This window comes from Ambystoma mexicanum, chromosome 2q (assembly GCF_040938575.1).
Source record: "Ambystoma mexicanum isolate Mex_15411 chromosome 2q, UKY_AmexF1_1, whole genome shotgun sequence".
In the NCBI taxonomy this organism is placed as follows: domain Eukaryota; kingdom Metazoa; phylum Chordata; class Amphibia; order Caudata; family Ambystomatidae; genus Ambystoma; species Ambystoma mexicanum.
In genome coordinates this window covers 1,374,045,474-1,374,065,615 of record NC_090924.1, presented here as the reverse complement: position 1 = coordinate 1,374,065,615, position 20,142 = coordinate 1,374,045,474, and the positions used below count along the sequence as shown (strand labels likewise).

The 20,142-nt window shown below is 46.1% G+C and overlaps 1 protein-coding gene across 2 annotated transcripts in view; it reads left to right on the top strand.

Moving 5' to 3' along the window:
- Nucleotides 1-20,142, top strand: part of LOC138570181 (ubiquitin-conjugating enzyme E2 E1) — a 481,786-nt gene that overhangs the window by 262,236 nt on the left and 199,408 nt on the right. For both annotated transcript variants that reach the window (XM_069648862.1, XM_069648863.1), the window contains exon 2: nucleotides 18,973-19,184. In XM_069648862.1, coding sequence (XP_069504963.1) covers nucleotides 18,973-19,184 — 212 coding nt within the window. The remainder of the gene's footprint in view (nucleotides 1-18,972; nucleotides 19,185-20,142) is intronic.

Sequence of the window (20,142 nt, the reverse complement as noted above, 5' to 3'; positions counted from 1 at the left end):
GATAACGGTGCGCAGCAATATACCCTCATCATGTCAAGAATCGACTATGCAAACAGCCTCTACCTCGGAATACCTCCTGAAGAAACTACAACGGATCCAAAATACAGCAGCCAGACTACTCCTCAAACTATCCAGAAGAGACCACATCACTCCTGCCCTAAAAACACTACACTGGCTCCCTTTTAAAACTGCGCATCACCTTCAAAATAATGTGCATAACATCACCTTCAAAACAATGTGCGTTATGCGTCAGTGGACAAGGAGCAGAATTCCTACGAAAGAAAATATCAATCTACAAGCCAACGAGACTCCTCGGGTCTAGCAACAAAATCCACCTGGAACTAAAACCATACCTTAAGAAAACTTGGAGGCACTTCCTTCTACCACTTAGCCGCAAAAACCTGGAACAACATCCCAAAAGAAATAAAACATCAAAGATCACCTAAAATTCAGGAAACTATTAAAAACATGGCCCTTCAACACCACAGACTCAAACTGAAAACCGAAACAACAGAAAGAAAAAAGAATGACTAAACTTAGTCGGTTCTGGGTGTTGTCAGTGTCCTCTTAAACTCCCACAACACCTAGACAGGTGACGCCAAGTCAAATGGAACACCAGCGACACCCATTAAGATAAATCAACAACCCCAGCCAACATCCTTGCTCGCCCCATAGTTGCTACCAGGTACCACACTGTTATAGAATTGCCTAAATGTTAGCAATCCCCACACTCAAACTGAGTTGTGGACATTAGCAGGTACAGTGGCCACATGAGTGGGAAAAGAAGACAGATAAGGTTATAAAGGAAGTTGATGGAAGTGGAGGCCAGATGTGAAGGGAACTGTGAATACCAGACAAGGCCAGATCAGGACAGAGGCGCAGAAATGCTCCCACACCCCATCTGGGCAGTTACGCAGACCCAGCGCCTCACTTTAAGACAGAAATACCAACTAACCAATCCACTAACAATTTCCCCCTCTGCATACACCTCTCAAACTCCAAACCAAACACAACCACAAACCTGCAGCACAACAAACCGCACAAACTTCACTACATTGCAACAACAGAACAAAAACACACACATAGATTTGCACAACAGTGAAAATTGGTATTTAGCTTCTTCAAAAGTAGAGAAACCCGTCATTTACCATTTTTCTGAAAATCCTGTTACGGGAGGTGGAGAAGGGGGGTGACTGTCTTTTGAAGAATAACCATATCACACAACCTGAAGATGTTGGAAAAGTAAAAATTCACATTGTAAATCTTCGCTATGAAGTAAGTTTCCGAACTGCAACTTAAAATTGGTAATGGGGAGAATCCTGTATTTGAGAGCAAAATTGTCATCCCTTCCGACCTAGGCACAGTTGCCAATTCCCTAGCAGATCTTGCATCCAAAATGTTCTCACAATGGAATGGAGAAATCTATAGAATGGTTATGTGTGCATGCCATTTTAACACCAAAGAATCAATAAGATACTTATTAATTCTTTCGGAGGCGTCTAAATGGAGTACAAATCTGTAAACTCAGTGGTTCAAAGGGATCACGCAATCCACAACCCTGTTGAGTTCTTGAACACTTTAAATCCTCCTGGTCTTCCGAACACAAACTTCTTCTCAAAGTGGGAGCACCTGTTCTTATTGCGGAACCTCAGCCCACCTAAGCTCTGTAATGGCATCAGATTGCGAGTGAAAGCTCTCAAGTGAAATGTGATTGAGGCTACGGTGCTCACCGGTTCTGGCTGTGGGGAGGAATACCTCTTACAGCTTTACAATATCTGTTTGAACTCAACATACTTCAGTTTCCCTTGAAGGTCTGTTTCACCATGACCATCAACAAATCTCAGGGGCAGACTTTAAAGGTGCAGCATTGACCTAAGGGGAAACTGCTTCTCACAGGGGCAGTTTTACGTGGTCTGTTCCAGAGCGAGCTCAACTAACCTAGCACCTGAATGGAGAACACTATTGTACCAAATCCCAAACTCCACGCGAACAACAGCTAGTAGATTATAGGTGCACAGGGTTCCAAATTGCTGGGAGCTATTTAGCTCTTGCTGGTAGCCTAGAAGACCTTTGTTAGCTTGAAACCAACTGCTACTTGTAGCTCGTCTGGTCATCTGGTACCTATCAAATATACATATCTGATTAAAACTTACAATATTTAAGAATGTAAATAAAGAAAAATAAGGACCTGTCTACTACAAGCTAAACATAATGGATCATAATGTGCAAAAAAGTACAGTTTAGCTCTCCGATTTGTGGTGCACTGTGTACTTGCTCTTGGTTCCTCAGCGGCAGCTCCTGCCCACTGGGTGATGCCTGACACACAGGAGCTGGTCTTACCTCCTGTTCATTGAATCTTAATTTCGAACTTGACTCAAGTGTAAATAAAACTGGTAGCGCAGCAAGGTCTGCTCTTGCAAAAGCCTAAATTGGGTATAAGGCCATTGGAAAGTATTTTTGCATTTGCATTTTGTTTATTGGTGGCAACTAGTGTCGTTGCAAGAAACGCCACAAGACACTCATCAGAAACTGGGTAATTCTGCATTAGATAGTGTGCAGCAGTATGGGAGTTGGTGGGCAGTATAGGTTCTATAAACCAGGCACTGAACACTTATTACCGATTGTTTAGTCCGGGAGGACTGTTTGTAAGTTCTGACTTTGTATGTAGCGCTATAATTCTTTAAAGTCCGGCCTCTTGCACTGTACATGTCATGGGCGGCGATGACCTCGCCGCTAAAGTGGTAAGAGTAGATGTGTGTTTATAGTCTGGAGTAAATTAGCATTGTAAAACGCGCATTAATACCTAAAGGTACTCGAGCTAAGAAGTAAGCTGTTTACTTTAGCCTTCGGGAGGCTGGGGGTATCAGCCATGGGTTTTAAGAAAGCAGCATAGTCCCAGTGCTTCAGATAAGATTTCGAAGCTGGGGTATTTTACTTGCTAATTTCGGAAACTGGGTGTGAAAGGGCATTTTAGGGGGGTAAGCGTATTTATTGTAATCCATACTTTTGTTAAATTGAGCAATTCTTGTGAACAAGTGACTGTACTTCTTTCTAGCCCTTTCTAAGATCATGAAATCCGAGCGCAGAGCCCCTCCTTGGGGCACCCCTAGGCAAAATGAAAGGCATTTCGTAAGTAGGCAAACTGCTACCAAAATGCCTTATTTAATCATTTACTCAGACCTTGCCAGTCATGCATAGGGCTTGAAAAATGTAAATTAGAAAAATAAACAGTCGGCGAACATTTACTAAGCGGTTCACTTGATGTTTACAGTATATAGGAACTGCTTGCAAGGGAAATTCTTGTCTGTTTGGGAACCATTATTTAAACGCTGAAACTGCTTGATAAGTGCTTGAGCAATATTCAGCAAGCCTGTCTCTTTGTTTAGGGATGTAGCGCACATCAAGGGTCAGGGATCCGCTTACTATTGCTCCCTAATAAGTCTTTTTGGGAGTTTTATTCTGATTTTAAGGAATAATGAGGACATGATCATTGATTATCTGGAGCCATGCATAATGTTTTATTTTGTGCTTTAATGCAGAATCCTATCAATTCTGATGGCTGTAATAATGGGGTGATATGACCCAAGAGAAACAGATTACGGCCTTCCGCCCAGGTTAAGGACTCAAGGGAAACTAGGGTCCCTTAATGCAAGAGGCGGGCTGTTGTGGGCGGTCTTCCCCTGTGTAGATCCACCATAGATCGCCATTAGGCCCACCCACAATTAGCACCTGTGTTGTTCCTGGGTGCTTATGGCGAGTATAACTGGTAAAAAAAAAGAAATCTTTCCTTCATGTCCGGCGCTGCGCTCCATTTTCGGATTCCGTTTTCTGTGTTGAGGACATTGACATCATCAACATGGAAATGGACCCCAAAAAGGGAGCGTGGTGCCGCACCTGAAGGTAAGATTAGCACTTCATCTGTGGCTCACCCATGAGCTCGGACTCCCAGCACTTACCACCCATTTCCTTGCTGCACTTGCACGTTCTGAATACTCAGAAGGCGTAGTAGGTTAGTTCCTTCTACCCTTTTCCCCCTCTGCTTTTAAATATTGTTTTTAATGGGTTTTTTTTCTCCACCCTTGCTCCCTCCCTGCCCTGTGGGCACTTAACAGTATTTTCTTATTATAAGCGCATAACAAGCAAACAATAAATAAGAAGTTCTACTTACCAGTGGCATCCCGCGCAGGATCTACATGGTTGTGGCGGGAAGGGAAGGAGGAGCGGGGAAAGAAAGGGGTCTCTGGCCAACAGCACTTGGGCTGCTTGTGACGCGTGCTTGTACTGGACAAAACAGCCTGCCCATCCCCTTGGAATTTAATGGTTTTCAAAGGATCAACCAGTGAAGGACTCAGTTGCCCCCCCCAGCCCCCCCCCCCCCGCAATTCAATCTTTGGAAGTGATGGTAGGCCCACGTGTCAGAGATGAACGCTTAATTCATGAGCTGACCACTCGGACAAGAGCATCCTCTAGTCAGAAGACATTTTTTTAAGTTAAAACTTCTACCAGTTTACCTTATTTAAGCCTGGACCGTCACTTCTAACTACCTAACCATCCAAGCCCGGATGGCCCAACATGGTCTATGTGTCAATGACGAAAAGACGGGGCTGCTCCTCATAGGCTCACAATGTCTCCTTAAAAACCTTTAATATTGATGGCAACATGGGTGTCCAAAGAAGTGAAAAATCTCCCTTTCTATCTGGACTCCTCTCTCATCTCAGCAAAACAAGTGAACGCCACTGCGTCTTCAACAGCATATACTTGTAAGCTCATTAATGCATGTAAACCCTTCTTATCATCTGACAGTTGGATTACTCTGGCCACAGCCCCCATCATAACCAGATGAGACTATTGCAGTGCCCTATATATGGCCAAAAATTCCCAAAACATAAACTCCAGGTACTGCAAAATAACACCCTAGTAGCGCCACTTAACATCCCGAAAGCTACTCACATATCCACTATTAGACAGAACACCCATTGTCTACCGATTCAAGAACAAATTGATTTCAAAACGCTTAACATTGACACACAAATGTCTCTCCAAAGCTGCGTCCGCTTATCTTGCGAATAAAATGCTCAGAAAGGAGTACGCGCTCGGCCAACATGAATCTGCTAACCAAACCCAGATTTAAACTAAAAAAAGCTGGGGGCAACAGCTTCCCCACAATAGCTGCGAAACAATGGAAGGCCTTACCAGCTAAACTAAGAGCAGAAAACTCTTTCTGGACCTATCGCAAACAATTGAAAACTCACCTCTTCAACCAGGGGTGTGCATGATAATAACTGGAACTACAGGACCTGCTCAGGTACAACTATGTAAGTACCATGGTATAGGCGCATATCTGGGACTATATATTTACAAACTAACAACGGTACTATGTCTATATGCTTCCCAGCAGCCTAATCTACACCTGGTAAACAACCTTGCACTCTGAATTCATGTAACCATATATAACTAAGTAAGAAATGTACAGTCATAACTTGGTACGAACAGCGCCCAGATGCCTACGGGTTAGGCGCGCTAAATAAATAAATGTACCAATGCCCTCCCAGGCATGTGTAGGACACAGCACATTTAAATTTGGTAAATAAACAGTCGGTGAACATTTTCTTAAGCACTTTATTCCATGCTCCTAGAATAAATAAACTGATTGTAGGATTGAAACTACCACTGCTTACAACTTCTTAAGTGCTTGTGAAATATTTAGCAAACATTTCTCCTTCTCTAGGGCAACATAAGTATATCATTCTGAACTAGTATAGAGTACATCCTAAAACCTGGATGTAGGAAGTACCACTTTTAAGAGCGGGAGAGGAAAAACACGTTTTTCCAGCTATGGGAGTCCTAATTGACTTCCACAGAGTGGGCGTCTTGTGAGAAAGAAGTGGTCTCGCATAAATAACATCCAACACAATAGTGGGTAGTTTTTCGGTCTGATACACTCCTCCGACACAGACTTAAAGCAGTTATTAAAAAGAAAATACGGCACCGGCTTCGCGAGTTATTTTAAATGCTGCTTAGCTGCACCTATAGACAAAACACCAACTTGCGCTAAAAGCGCCCCGCCGCCACCAAGTACATTTATTTGAATCCATGAAACTCTCCTGCTAAGAAGGTCTACTTTATTATTTTTTTTTTTGTCGTAAATCCCTGAAATCTGTCTTTTTCCGACGTCTGATGCATTTCAGCAGGGGGTTAAACCTGTGATTTAGTGCCTTAACTGTGCCAGATGCATCAAGTTAAGCAGCTAATGTATTTCACGCCTCACCTGGATTTTAGGGACGTGTTGAAATGCTAGAGTGGCAAGGGGGTAATTGTCTCTTTAAGCACCAAACGCTCTCCCTGAGCACTCCTTCACTGCTCTCGGCGTTCCCTGAAAAGCCACGCTAGCTTGCTTCGTACACCCACACCGGGGCATCGCAATCTTTTTCCCAAATTTAGTAGGACTGGGTTTGGTATAATTGATTAACCCCTCCTGCAATATTTAGGGAGAAGGGACTAGCTCATTTCCGCTTTTTACTTCACTTTTGGAAGCATTATGTTCCCAGGATGTCCAGTGCCCCCAGAGGCACCCGTCAGCGGCAGCAAGTGTGCGGCACTGCCTCCCAAACTCACAAGAGTACAATTAAGTGATTACTACTCTGAGAGATATTGAGTAAAAGGATGAGGTATGCTTTAACCTCGGAGAGCAGCTACAAAACCGTGAAATGACAGTAACACAGTAAAACTAGTTTAACTCTGCTCTCAGCCCTACAGATAAGGGGGTGGGGGTGTACCAGCCACTTTTACTCACAAAAAATCCACAAATACTCCGACGAAATAAAAATAGGCAGTCAAAATACTCTGAATAAAAAATAGGAAAAAGACACGTCGAATCTTGCCGTCCTGCTTCCACCCACGCAGCTCCATGGATAGGTTGGCACCAGTAGTGCACGCAGTACCACAGGAAGAAACTACGTCTTAAACTGACTGATTAGAAGACGTAAACGTGTATCTTTTAATGTGCATGAATAACCAGATGCAAAGAAATAAATATTACAAAAACATTTCTGTTTTTCAGTTAACATTTTTACTCGCTCATAGCATACTCTCATTGGGAATTGTATTTACATTTTTACTCCTTAAAAAATTATATTACCCCAACTTTAAAAAAAAAAGAGAGGTAAGATACTCCCACTTCCAGATCTTATCTGGAGCCCTGTCTGTCCGCATCCGACCTCGCACTTAGACGTGTGCAATAATCTGTTTCTATATTATTCTGTTGTGCAGAAACTGATGCACTAGAAAGTGAGGGGGCTGCAGCCTGCGGCTCTCCAGATATGTTTACGACTACAATTCCCACAATTACTCTCCATTGGCTGTACTGGCTAGTGCTGTTGGGAGTTGTAGTCCATAATATCTGGAGAGCCAAAGGTTGCAGACCCCTGCACGAACTGGGAACTTGCCTGCTTTTTCCACTTACAAAATCTTATGATCCCTTGGTAACTGATATAAATCTATTAAGGCAGCCATTCATTTATTTTTACTAAACTGGCGTTGGCAACTTGTATTCCTTGTGCGGGCCAATAAGATTTATCATAATTCCTTGAACTGCTTCAATTGTGCTGTAATTCTAGCACCAGGAGGATATTGGCAAACCTCCCACTTTTGATGTTAAATTCTGTGTCCTAGCTCATGCTGCGGCTCTGGCACTCCTTTACTCCTCCTTCTAGGATGGTAATTGAAATAGAAAGAGGGCTAATAATTTTGTGTGTACACCGATCTCCACCAACAGAATGAGAGGTTATATGTCATTTTACAGACAGAAAATTCAGAGTGGTACATTTCATTGCAACCAAAATAATGAAACATATATATTTTTCATCTTTACACCAACCCAACCCCAACCCGACCCATTTTAACCCCTTAGCCCACTAGCCTATATATATTTAACATTTTCGGTGTTATGGTCTTCATGACATGTACCAATCTGATTTGTTTTTAGTAAATTGACTGGGTACCGAATCATAGAATGCTTCTTATTGCTTAGATTGTGTTGCTTTTGGACAGGGTGACCAGATTTAAAAAATGATAAGAAAGACCCTAGACATAAAAGTAGGAGTTAGAGTTAACAGTAACTGCCATGACCACACATTAGTATTGGGGAAAAGAGTCTGGAGGGGAGAAGTGAAAGGGGAGGCGGGCATAGGTCCTGTCTTTCCCATAAGCATGTTTAAAACAAAAGGAACTTTAGTTTTGATTTCTATTTCAGATCTGGTTATGAAGGCCTTGACAAAGCGGTCTCAGAGAATGCACTCTGCTTTTAACGGAAAGGTTGTGGGTTTGAGTCCACCTCTCGACAGCTTCGTAACTATAATGAGGATAATTTGGTTTAGTTTTGAGTTGTTCAGTAAATGGCGACTTATACAGTTGCACCTGCGATTATGCCAATGGTCTCCCACTCTTTAAAAAAAATTCCACCCAAAAAATCCAGTGGCGGAGGATTTTTAATAAAATAACAAGGTCAGAGGGCCTAATTCCGTACAGTTGCGGCGAAACCGTGGCGTCTGATCACCCTATTTTGGAGCATACACCTTTTGACCTCGTTCTCGGGGGGGATAAGCAGGGCATATAGTCTGGGTTCAAATAGCTTTAAAGCCCATGGGAGCAGACATTAAAGGGGCCAGAAACTGTTCGCAAAGGCTTTTAACTCGTACTCCAGCTTTTAGCAGCTGGTATAGTCCCATCTGTGGAACCACACTATTCTTGGACTTGAATAAAATATATTAAATTTGTAGTACGTAATTCATTTTGTTTTTGTATAACCTGCTCAAAAGTTACATTGCTTGTGTATAATTGACAAAAAAGCCATGGAAATGACTTGTCCCTCAAAGTAGCCCGGCCTTAACATTATTGTCATTACCCAGACCGCTTTCGCTCCAAGAGGCGATGCACAGGACGAACGCGACACTTTACGAATCCTTCAAAATGTAACCGTAGTGATGTTTCATATTGGGTCCCAGTTAAAGCTTCTGCTTATAAAATATTCATTTTTATCTCTGTATGTGACATGTACTGTGCACATACACACATAGAAACACACCTACACTGACATCCATACACACATCAACCACATGCACCAAACGAGCTCTGGCCTGTTGACCACCAACGCCTGGGCGCACACCAATACCCAGAAGAACACTGGACACGCTCCATTACCCAGAAGAACACTGGACACGCTCCATTACCCAGAAAAACACTGGACACGCTCCATTACCCAGCAAAACATGGGACACACACCAATACACCAGCAAAACAGTAGACAATGCACCATTAAACAGAAAATCACTGGACACACGCCAATACCCAGCACAACACTGGACACACGCCAATACCCACACTGGGGACACACCAATAACCAGCAAAACGGCAGACACTCGCCATTACCCAGAAAATCACTGGACACACGCCAATACCCAGCAAAACACAGGGACAAGCACCAATACCCAGCAAAACACTGGACGCACGCCAATACACCAGCAAAACATGGGACACGCACCAAAACCCAGCAAAACATGGGACACGCACCAATACCCAGCAAAACATGGGACACGCACCAATACCCAGCAAAACATGGGACACGCACCAATACCCAGCAAAACATGGGACACACACACCAATACCCAGCAAAACACAGGGACAAGCACCAATACCCAGCAAAACACTGGGCACACTCCAGTATCCAGCAAAACATGGGACACGCACCAATACCCAGCAAAACATGGGACACGCACCAATACCCAGCAAAACACAAGGACAAGCACAAATACCCAGCAAAACACTGGACACACGCCAATACCCAGCAAAACACTGGACACACACCAATACCCACACTGGGGACACACCAATAACCAACAAAAGAGTTGTCACGCACCAATACCCAGAAAAACGCAGGGACAAGCACCAATACCCAGCAACACACTGGACACACACCAATACCCACACTGGGTACATGCCAATACCCAGCAAAACACTGGACACGCACCAATACCAGCAAAACACTGGAGAGACACCAATACCCAGCAGCAAATTGCACACTAATCACCTGGACACAGGAAACCGCTAATTTCCCAGCCTACATCGTACAGCCAATGAACTGGCAACTTTTGCCCCATGCGCACTAAACACATTAGGGCCCCCACCTTTTTTTTCTTACATTTATTTTATTTTTTTGTTTAAAAAAAAATTACCTTTTCACAATTTAAAACCACCATTACAAACATACATTTCATTCGTAAAAAGAAAATTTAAAAGGAAAAGGGATTTTCTTTTAATTAACTGACTTCATAAATTAATACAATAAGAATACATAAAACTACAAAGGATCTTCCAGGTTGGCTATCTACTCTCCGAGAGCCATTACTATAGCATAAGTAAGGCCTTGCCTGGGCGTGCATGTACTGCATTAATGAACTGAAGGTTACATTCAGGTTTAAACCATCATAAAGCCCCCAATTCTGTGTGGTCATTCCTTTAGACGCCATCAATGTTGGTGGTCTGCGCCTTTTGATGCGCCGTTTACAGTGGAAGACGTTCAAGATGGTAATATTAGGACAGGGACTAGGAGCGCAGGGTGACTGGGATTGTGGAATTGACACGTGGATGTGGAGTTCTGCCTGGAGCACGAGCGGTGCAGGGCAGCAACTCTCGACTGTTCATTTTTTTTTAAATTGCAATGCACGTTTTTTAAAATGTATGCCTTTTTTAGAATAGTAAAATTGCCCAAAAAATATATTTGTGTAATGGATAGTTAACTCATAAAAAAAACAAGAAAACACGGATACGTATATTCTTTCTACTGGTTTAAATTGAAATGCTTATCATAGTCTTCAATACGTTTTGATTCTAGTGCCCCTTTGATCAGAATTTCTTGTAAAAGTTCATTTGAAAACATAACTGCGAAACTTTCAACCATTCCTAGACACGGGCCAGCGTTATCTGATTATGTTCATTTATCGACATGGATTTTTTGATTGTTTTTTCTGTCGAATTTTCTTCAATGAAAGAAAGAAGATCGGGCATTTTGGGCTTCCCCACTTATTAATCTAACACTATTCCCGACCCCCACCCCTTATATACCCTTCCTGACAGCCCCCTAGTTTGTCGATGAATGGACTTCAATCATTATTGAAAAGTACTACATTAAAAATGAGTCTACAAAAAGACACCGAGCTTTGGACCCGTTGGGTCGTTTTGTGGCCTGGAATTGAATGCCCCTTAAGAGAGAGCACTGTGAGGCGGAGATGACCGCAGTGGTATTGTGGGCGGCGGCAGCTGTTGGTGGGTGGGTTGTGTGTTTGTGTGTGGGTGGCAAGCGATATGGATGGGAGGTCGGAGGCGAACAGGGGTAGCCTTATTCAGTAGTGGTGATTAGTTGGTATCCCAGGGCTTTAAGTGGGCCGTGGCCGAGCCCGGACAGCCTCCCTAAAAGTGGGGCTCAGCCGATGCCCCTCCGGTCCCATAATGCTGCAGCAGCACTTTTTCCCACACCACCACCATGATACGAAACAATGTCACTGACCGCGTGCCAGTCACAGCGCCGCACAAACTGGAACTTCCTATCATGACCTGCGAGAGAAAGTTCCAGTTTGCGTGATGCTGTGGCTGACACTGCTGTGGCAGCCAACAGCATTGTGGCAGGAGGAAAGCCCAGTTACTGTAACTTCCTCTCATGACCCCTTGCGAGGGGTCATGAGAGGAAGTTGCAACCCCAAGCCCGGTGCGCCATTTTGACTTTGTCTTGCCTGCTGCGCCTGGAGAATAGCGGAACGTATCTTTGCACATTTATCAGTAAGTCACTTGCTGATAAATGTGCAAAAAAAAGGAAAGGGTTTCCACGGTTTGCATATAAACCAATATTGCGTTGAGCAAGGACAATGGCACACTACCTTTACACGTACATTTGATTTTTGTATCCGTCAGTTTCTCTTTATGTCACGGTGAGGGAAAGCAACTATTGAAGGATAAAGAAAATGTACGTGAAGAGCTAGGGTGGCATTTTTATTGCTTAATGCAGTGTTTGTTTATATGCACACAGTGGATTGTCTTTGGCCACGCACATCAAGTTGTAGACCACGCCCATCAGTCAGGCCACACACCCAAATGAGGCCCCAACCACCCCCCCCTTCAAATTATACTCCCACTTAATGCACTGGGTAACACCCCTTTCTACCCACTATCTGAAAGTTAAGTTAAGGACTAAATGAGGTTATTTAACAATGAGTAGAAGGAATTATAAAAAAGCATCTGTAAGCAGAGGTGGGAGAGGAGTGGGGCGGGTGGGGTGTACAATGTGCAATTTAACAGTACATGTTATTATGGGGAATCAGGCAAGAGGGGGATCCAACAGGGGGCTCGAGCAATGGTGCACTTGTCAATGTTTTTAGTGCAGTGGTAGGCAGGTCAGATTTTTCTGATGCTCAGTAGGTTGTGCCTTGCAGCGTTTGTGGGGTCGGTGATGTATTGTTGGGAGTTATGGTCCCTTTTGAAGAGGTGATTAGGGTGGTGTACCTTGGTGTGGGGATGGTATGAGGTGGACAGAGAAGGGATTAAGGGGAAGAAAGGAGGGGTTGGAGCATGCTGTGCCAGTTGATATATTTTTTCTCATAGCGCACCTATACACCAGTGTTTCAAGGCGTGACGAAGGGAACTGGGGGTGCAAGAACGATCTTACTAGGCCCAGTGACATTGAGATCGCGCAAGTGCGGGGGAGTAGTGCCAGGCGAAGAGGAGGTGGAGCAAGTGCGAGACATAGGATCAAACATTGAAAAATAAGAAGTGCGGCCAGCAGGTGGCAGTGCAGGGTTAAGTGCAGAGATAAAAGTTAGATAAGTGCAGGTAGGGGGGGGTTGTAGGGTTGCAGATACAGCCCCAAGTGCACGGTTGCCAGAAGGCAGTGCAGGTGTGCAACTGGGAGGGCAGGGACCTGGCCTGTGGTTCAGAGTGTAGCCAGGTAACCAGTGAAGTGTCTGACGGGAGACCAGCAAGGTAGCGGAGGAGAGAAGGCAGAAGTAAAGAGGAATGTCTGGAGCTGCTTCCGGAACCGAAGATGGTTCTGCTCAAGTTTCAGAGAGGCAGGGAGGCTGTTCCAGAGGGAGGCGCCAGCCGAAGAGAGAGTTCTGCCTCCAACTCGTTGCTTGGAAAGGCGACAGACCCTCAAGGAGTGGAGGGGCGAAGAGCTCAAGTAGGAAGATACTACAGAAGGGAAAGCTGAAGATTTGGTCCCAGGCCCCAGGAGGCCCTGTGGACAATTCAAAGGGTCTTGAACTTGATCCTTGCAGCCACTGGGAGCCAATGGAGAGATTTCAGTGCTGGAGAGATGCGATCCCTGGGCTGCAGGCCAAGGACAAGTCTTGCAGTCCTATTCTGGACGAGTTTCAGAGTAAGTGGTAGGTAAGTAGAAGAGGCAGGGCCAGGGGTAAAGATGGGAAAGGAGATTATCTGTGGAGTGTCACTGAAGTGTCGGGTGCAGTAGTGGTCAAGGAACAGTGGGCTAAGGATAGATGGCTGGCACCTGAGGTGCTCGTATTCTAAATGATGCAGAATGAATGGTGGTCTGGGAGGAAAGAAGCAATGTAGTCAAGTGCTCTGTTTTAGATGGCAAGCTGGGAGAGAGTAAGGAAAAAGGGGAAGTTAATGGGTCATAGGTCCCTGAAGGTTCATGCAGGATTATGATCGATGAGTTTTGAGAGCTGGGACTGGTAGAGTTAACAAGGTCTCTCCATGTCCTGACTTTCTCCGTGCTCTGACTTTTGACTTGACCAGGTTGGGCTTGTGCATGTGAGACTGTTGATTATTCTTGAAGCCCTTATCCTCAGTTAATTACTTGGATTTCTGTATTGGACTTTCTGAACCTTAATCTGTGCTTCCCCCAAAGTTGACATTTTTGGTTGGAGGGGGGTGCTATATGTTTCTCGTAGTAACCCATTTGTGTTCATTTTATTTTGGATTTTATTGCTTATAGCGCAAACATAGCTTTAAAGCAGCGCAGTGCTTCAGAACAGGGTTGTGCCAGTGTTGGGCTTGGCATTTTATACAGTAATGCAGTACTGTTGGTGGAGGGAAAGAGGCATTTTTATTCATCCCTTGAAGAACTAGACCTTGATGTCTTTGGTCTTTCTGAGACATGGTTCACAGCCAGCTCTGTCATAATCTCTGACACTCTCCTCCCTGATGGCTACAAGAATCTCTCCACACCCAGATCCTCCCGGTCCGGTGGGGGGGGTAGCCCTGATCTTTCCTGAGTGGATTCCTACCTCTATCATTCCCACTCAGACCTACTCCTCTTTTGAATGCCTGGTCTGTAGGCTTACTCTCTGGCCTACCCATTCTCTTACTGTGATCATCATCTACCGGCCTCCTGGTCCAATCACCTCATTTCTCTCTGAGTGGGCGGATCTCTCCTCCTCCCCCCTCCTGGCCTCTACCACTCATCTCCTCCTCCTCGGTGACCTCAATATACATTTAGACTCTCCTTGTTCCTCCTCTGTACTCTTCCGTGACTTCTGCGACTCCTTCTCCCTGTCCGTCCACCCCTCTGGCCGACACACACTGCAGGGCACACACTCGATGTCTTGATCGCCTCTGACCTCCCCCTCTCCATCCCTCTGACCACTCCTCTCTCCTGGAGCAATCACTCCCTCCTCTCCACTCATCTCATCTCTCCCTCTCTTCCCCCCCAAGCCTACCCCAACACTGCCACCTACCTTCTCGGACATCCGACCCATGAAGCGTGTCAGTTGAGGCTTTTGCTGCTGCTTTCTCTCCACCCCCTCCACCTCTGGCTGTCTCGCATCCTGACACAGCCTTGTCTCTGCTCTACTCAATTTCTGATACTCTTGATGCTCTTGCCCCTGTCACGAGGATCCGCTTGAAGTCCAAAGCCAAGTGCAATTCCTGGTATGACTCTGACCTAGCTACACTTAAACGTAAGTGTAGGGCGGCTGAGAGGAAATGGAGGGCTTCCGGTTCATCCTCTGAAAAACTGGCCCGTCGCCTGCTACAAAAGGCAATACGGACTCTCTGAAGGAGAGTCCACATTCAAGCTTGTGTCTCTGCGGCATCTAAGAACTCGGCCAAACTCCTTAAAATCTGCAAGGAGCTGGCCAACCCTGCTGCATTCTCTACCCCCTCCTGTTGCCTCCCAGGCTCTTTACAATGCCCTTGCTTCTCACTTAATTTAAAAAACCCAGGACATCCTGACCACTCTCTCTCCACCCGACCCCTCTTCTACCCTCTCCATCTGTGCTTGTTGACCCTCCTTTAGCCACCCCCCACCATCCTTCTCGTCCTTTCCTCTTTTCGCCCCTGACGAGGTCGCTAGATAAGTCCGATCTATGAAACCCTCGTCAAAATGGGTTCATCCTTGTTCTAAAACCATCAAGGACCACATTGACACCCTTGCTCTGGCCCTTGCTGATGTTTGCAACCACTCCTTTGCCTCAGGATCCTTCCCCTCCCCTGTGAAGCACTCCCTTGTGCACCCTCTTATCAAGAAACCCACAGCTGATCCTTCTTGTCCAGCTAACTATCGCCCAATTTCCATTACTCCCTATCTCTGCAAACTCCTGAAAAAGTTGGCCATCTCTCAGCTTAACCTTCATTCCAATTTTGTTGGCTGTCTCCATGACCACCAGTCTGGCCTCCGAGCTGCCAGAAGCATGGAAACTGCTCTCCTGAACATCCGTGAAGATCTGTTCTCCAACCTTGACTCTAACATTCCCTCTGACCTCATCCTCCTCGATCTCTCTTCTGCCTTCGACACGGTCAACCATACCATCCTGCTCAACCGTCTCCGTGAAAACCTCGGTATCACTGATCAGGCTCTGGCCTGGCTGACCTCTTTCCTCTCTGATCGACCCTCCCAGGTCCAACGTGGGTCCTTACTATCATCTATCTTCCTCTTTACCTGTGGTGTTCCCCAGGGGTCTAACCTCTCGCCCTGGCTTTTCAACCAATATGTGGCAACTCTCGCCCACTGCATTGCCATTTTCTGCTCAAATTTCCGGTGCTATGCTGACGACACTCAACTCATTTCAGGCTGCCCTCGGCCACCTCCTCTCCCTCTCTCATCTCCGATTGCCTAACTGCCATTCAAGATTGGTGTGCCGCCAATGATTTTGTTTCTGAATGCCAGCAAGACAGAGATACTCCTCCTCATCGGCACACCTTCCCCATCCTTTTCCCTCACTCTCTGGCCAGCTTCCCTTGGCCGCCCTCCTACCCCACCATCTTTGACTCCACTCTTTCCTTCTCCGCACACATCTCTGAGGTCTCTGTAAAGTCAAACTAGGGGCATTGCAAGCTCTGTTGGGATTCAAATCCAGATGTGAGGTGCAAGAGCCTCCTGAGGTGTGGAGTTTAGTCGCCAGGTGTTTTGGTGTGCCGTTTGAGACTGCTTTGTAGGTGATACATGCACTTTTGAATATGATCCTGGCAGGATGGGAGCCAGTGACTCTTGCGCAGTGTTGGCCAGAGGCGGTCGAATTTGCGGGCACCTGTTTTAATGTCCTGTGGGCCACTGACCTTTCGGTACACTTGAGTGTCATATGTGTACTCATGGATGGCTATGTTCGGGTCATTAAGGAGAGTTCCCAAGGGATCCATGTATTGATTGGGAAGAGAATGGAGCCTTGGGGCACACCATACATGACTGGGTGTCGGTTGGATCTAAATGAGCCCTTCTGTATGACCTGGTGCCTACCGGGTAAGTAGGATGCAAACCATTTTAGTACAGTTCCAGAGAAGGCAGCTGTGGGGTCCAAGAGGACTAGTGCACATGAGTCCCTGGTGTCAGTGATTCTGAATGCATCATCCACCACTTGGATGGTTGCAGTCTCAGTGCTGCACTTGGGGTGGAAGCCAGACTGGTAATCACAGTGGCGGTTAAGCTGGTCAATTTTGGCAAGAAGTTGTCACAACTACTTTTTTCAATAAGCTTCCTGGTGAGCTTGAGGTTTGTAATGGGTCTGTAGTTGGCCACGTTCTCTGGGTCAAGCACGTTTTTGTTTAGAAGGGGCCATATGAGACCTGCCTACAACATGTCTGGAAATGAACCTTGAGGGAGGCATTCACAATACCGAGGAGTGCGTTAAGTGCTGAGGCAGCGAGTTGTTTAACGGTGGAGGCTGGGAAGAAGCCGTCTGTGTAAGTAGTGGGTATGAGTGAAGCGAGTGTCTGAGATTCTTAGGCGAGTGGTGGGTGAAGTCATATTGAGGAGGGCAGTGCTTGGGAGTGCAGGGGGTGGCTTGCAAGGCTCTATATGGTTTTGAAGCATCAGTGCGATCTCTGATGTTATCAATTTTGTTAATGAAGAAGCTGTTTATTCCATTGCTTTTCTCTTGTGAAGCTGGCACCTCAGGGACAGGCGTGAGCTTGGAGTGGTGCTTGAGTACTTCAAATAATGCTTTGCTCCTGTTCGAGGCTGCCTCAATGGTGTAAGTATAGTAAGCACACTTGGCCTCACATATCATGAGTCTCAGATTGGGTACGCAGGGCTTTGAGGGACAACAGATCTTCTAGGCTGCGGTCCTTGCACCACCACTTTTCAAGGTATCTGATGGAGTGTTTGTTTTGGGAAAGCTGTGGCGTGTACCACGGCGCAGATGCTTTGACTTCGGTGCAACTAGACTTCGGAGATGCTTGGGCATCTACTAGTTCTCTGGTTCACATGTTGCTTGACTTTCATTGTGACAGTTTCTCTGGATCCTCAGTTCATTTCTTCTCAATGGTTCTTTTGTCTTGCTCTTCTCTTGTTTATCTAATTTATTATTAATTTGACTATTATTGTACCAATTCATTCCATTTTGTAAAGCGCCTTGGTGTAAGGCGCTGCAAAATAAAATGTAAAATAAAGTACAAGTGCCATTTTTGTGGAGTGATGGCTGTGGCACCCAGACTGGATGGGTCACAAAGATTATGGTCATCAAGGTTGTTAGGATATTTGGAAATGAGGAAGGACTGGTCAATGGTTGGCCTGGTTGTCAGGGTAGGCATTGCATTTATTGAGGATGGGGGTAGGTACTGTGGCTAGCGTTGAGAAATGGTGAGGGTCGGTAAATGCATGTAAGGGGGTGCCTAATCCTTGATGGATTGAGGAGCATTTATGGTCCACAGGGACGCAAGCTGTATGGTCTTTCTGGAGAATAGGAACTAGGAGAAAGTAGGAGTGTTTTAAAGCCAAGGAGGAGGTTGCAGGTGGTAGGGTAGGGTAGGGTAGGGTAGTTTGGATGTCAGAGGATAATTAGAGTTTGAAGTCCTTAGCAGACAGGGGGGATGGCCGAGTAAGTATGGGGAATCGGCAGGAGTACTCTGCGATTAATACCCGAAAGTCATTACTGGTCGCGTTGCTCAGGGTTTTGTTGGTGAGTTTGTCAAATATGTGCTCTTGGTCCAGTCATGAACAAGCATAAGAGGCGGGTGAGCTCTTTACTGCAGCTGAAATGTATGAACCTGATATCTGGGTCTGGAGAGAACAAACTCTGCAAACCCCATCAATGTGGCAAGACATGCGAGTAGTGTTGCACGGACAATGCTACTGAAGGCTCCGCAGTTTGCAGTGTGCAATCCAGAAACGGTTTGCTTGCTCTTTCGGGTCTGAACCCAGATGGGCAGTTGTTCAGCAGCCCCCCATACTGTTCTCGGGCCCACATTCCTTCTTATCGTGATCCTTATGAAGGGGTGGGGTCGTTTGGGACCAGATTTGGTTTTATTAAGAAGTGGACGTATTACGCCCGTGTTGGAGAGTTGAAGGCAAGCCCTTCCTGATGAGAGAGACATTGACGATTGGGAGGCGGGTCCGGAGCCCTAGACACTGATGGGGCGTGGGAAGGACGTGGTGTTATGGGTGGGTTTGTGGGATGATGGAAGTCTTGGATGTTGGCAATGCTGTGTGCAGGTTCCTTATTGATGACCGCCCTCGCGTCTTCCTTGCAGGCCGTCGCACCGCCCGTGGTTGCTGGTCTCGCCATGTCGGATGACGACTCGAGGGCTAGCAGCAGCTCCTCTTCATCCATCTCCTCCAGCCTCCAGCAGCAGATCGAGCGCGAGCCACCCAGCGTCAACGGTGCCCCCACCCCACCCAAGAAGAAGGAAACCAAGAGCAGCATGAGCAAGAATTCCAAGCTGCTGTCCACCAGCGCGAAGAGGTGAGTGTGCTTGGATGACTGGATCCCTACAACACTTGTGAGGGGTGGGGATCGAAGCCTGGACAGGCCTGCTCCCCATATTAAGCATTATGGAGCACCCACCCTAGACGGGCATTGTAATTCACTATGTTTCGTTACTTGGTAGTGCGTGGCCTCGCAAACAAATGTCCATGCCACGCTGAAATTTTCTTGTGCATGTTTTGCTTTGCACCAGTGCTTTAGCTGGAAAAAGTCATGGTCCCTGGCTGGGATTCACAGAGAACTGGAGTCACCCCCAGCAGCAGAGCCCTAAAGAAGCTCCTCGTATTCACACCCTCTCCTCCACCCACATGCCGGGTCAATGTAACTTTTTCTGGCTATGTTGCATGTTATGGACTTGCTCTCCAACCACATTGCTCCCACTTCTACTGCACCCAGGTATGGGTCCCTGTCTGGCCCTGTAGTTCTATAGCCACCTCTATGGACGGTCACAAACCTGATATGGGCGCTGCAACTCTCCTCTGACACCATCCCACCCCCGCTCCGCAAATACCCTGTACCCACATGGGTGCATAAAGGGGAATGTATTCCAGGAATTGCATTTATAGAGGTTTGTTGTTCCTCTGGGTGTGCACCTGTTCAGCATAGCGCCAAGCAGGTGCAATATAGGAATTTCTCCGTGGTGTCATATGTATAGCGATTGGGTGCCTTTTCTCCCCACTCCCAATGCCTGGGTTTGGAACTCTCAAATGTGCACTGCCTCAGCATGGTGGGATGCACCTAGAAGAGCCTGCAACCTTTGGCTCTTCAGATGATTTGGACTACAACTCCCATCATCCCTAAACAGCATAGTCAATAACCGGATATCATGGGGATTGTAGTCTGAAACATCTGGGGAGCCAAAGGTTGAAGACCACTGTTCTAGCTCCTGGGTGCTTAGCTCCATGCAGATGCAGTGCGTGCAATATTTTGCATAGGT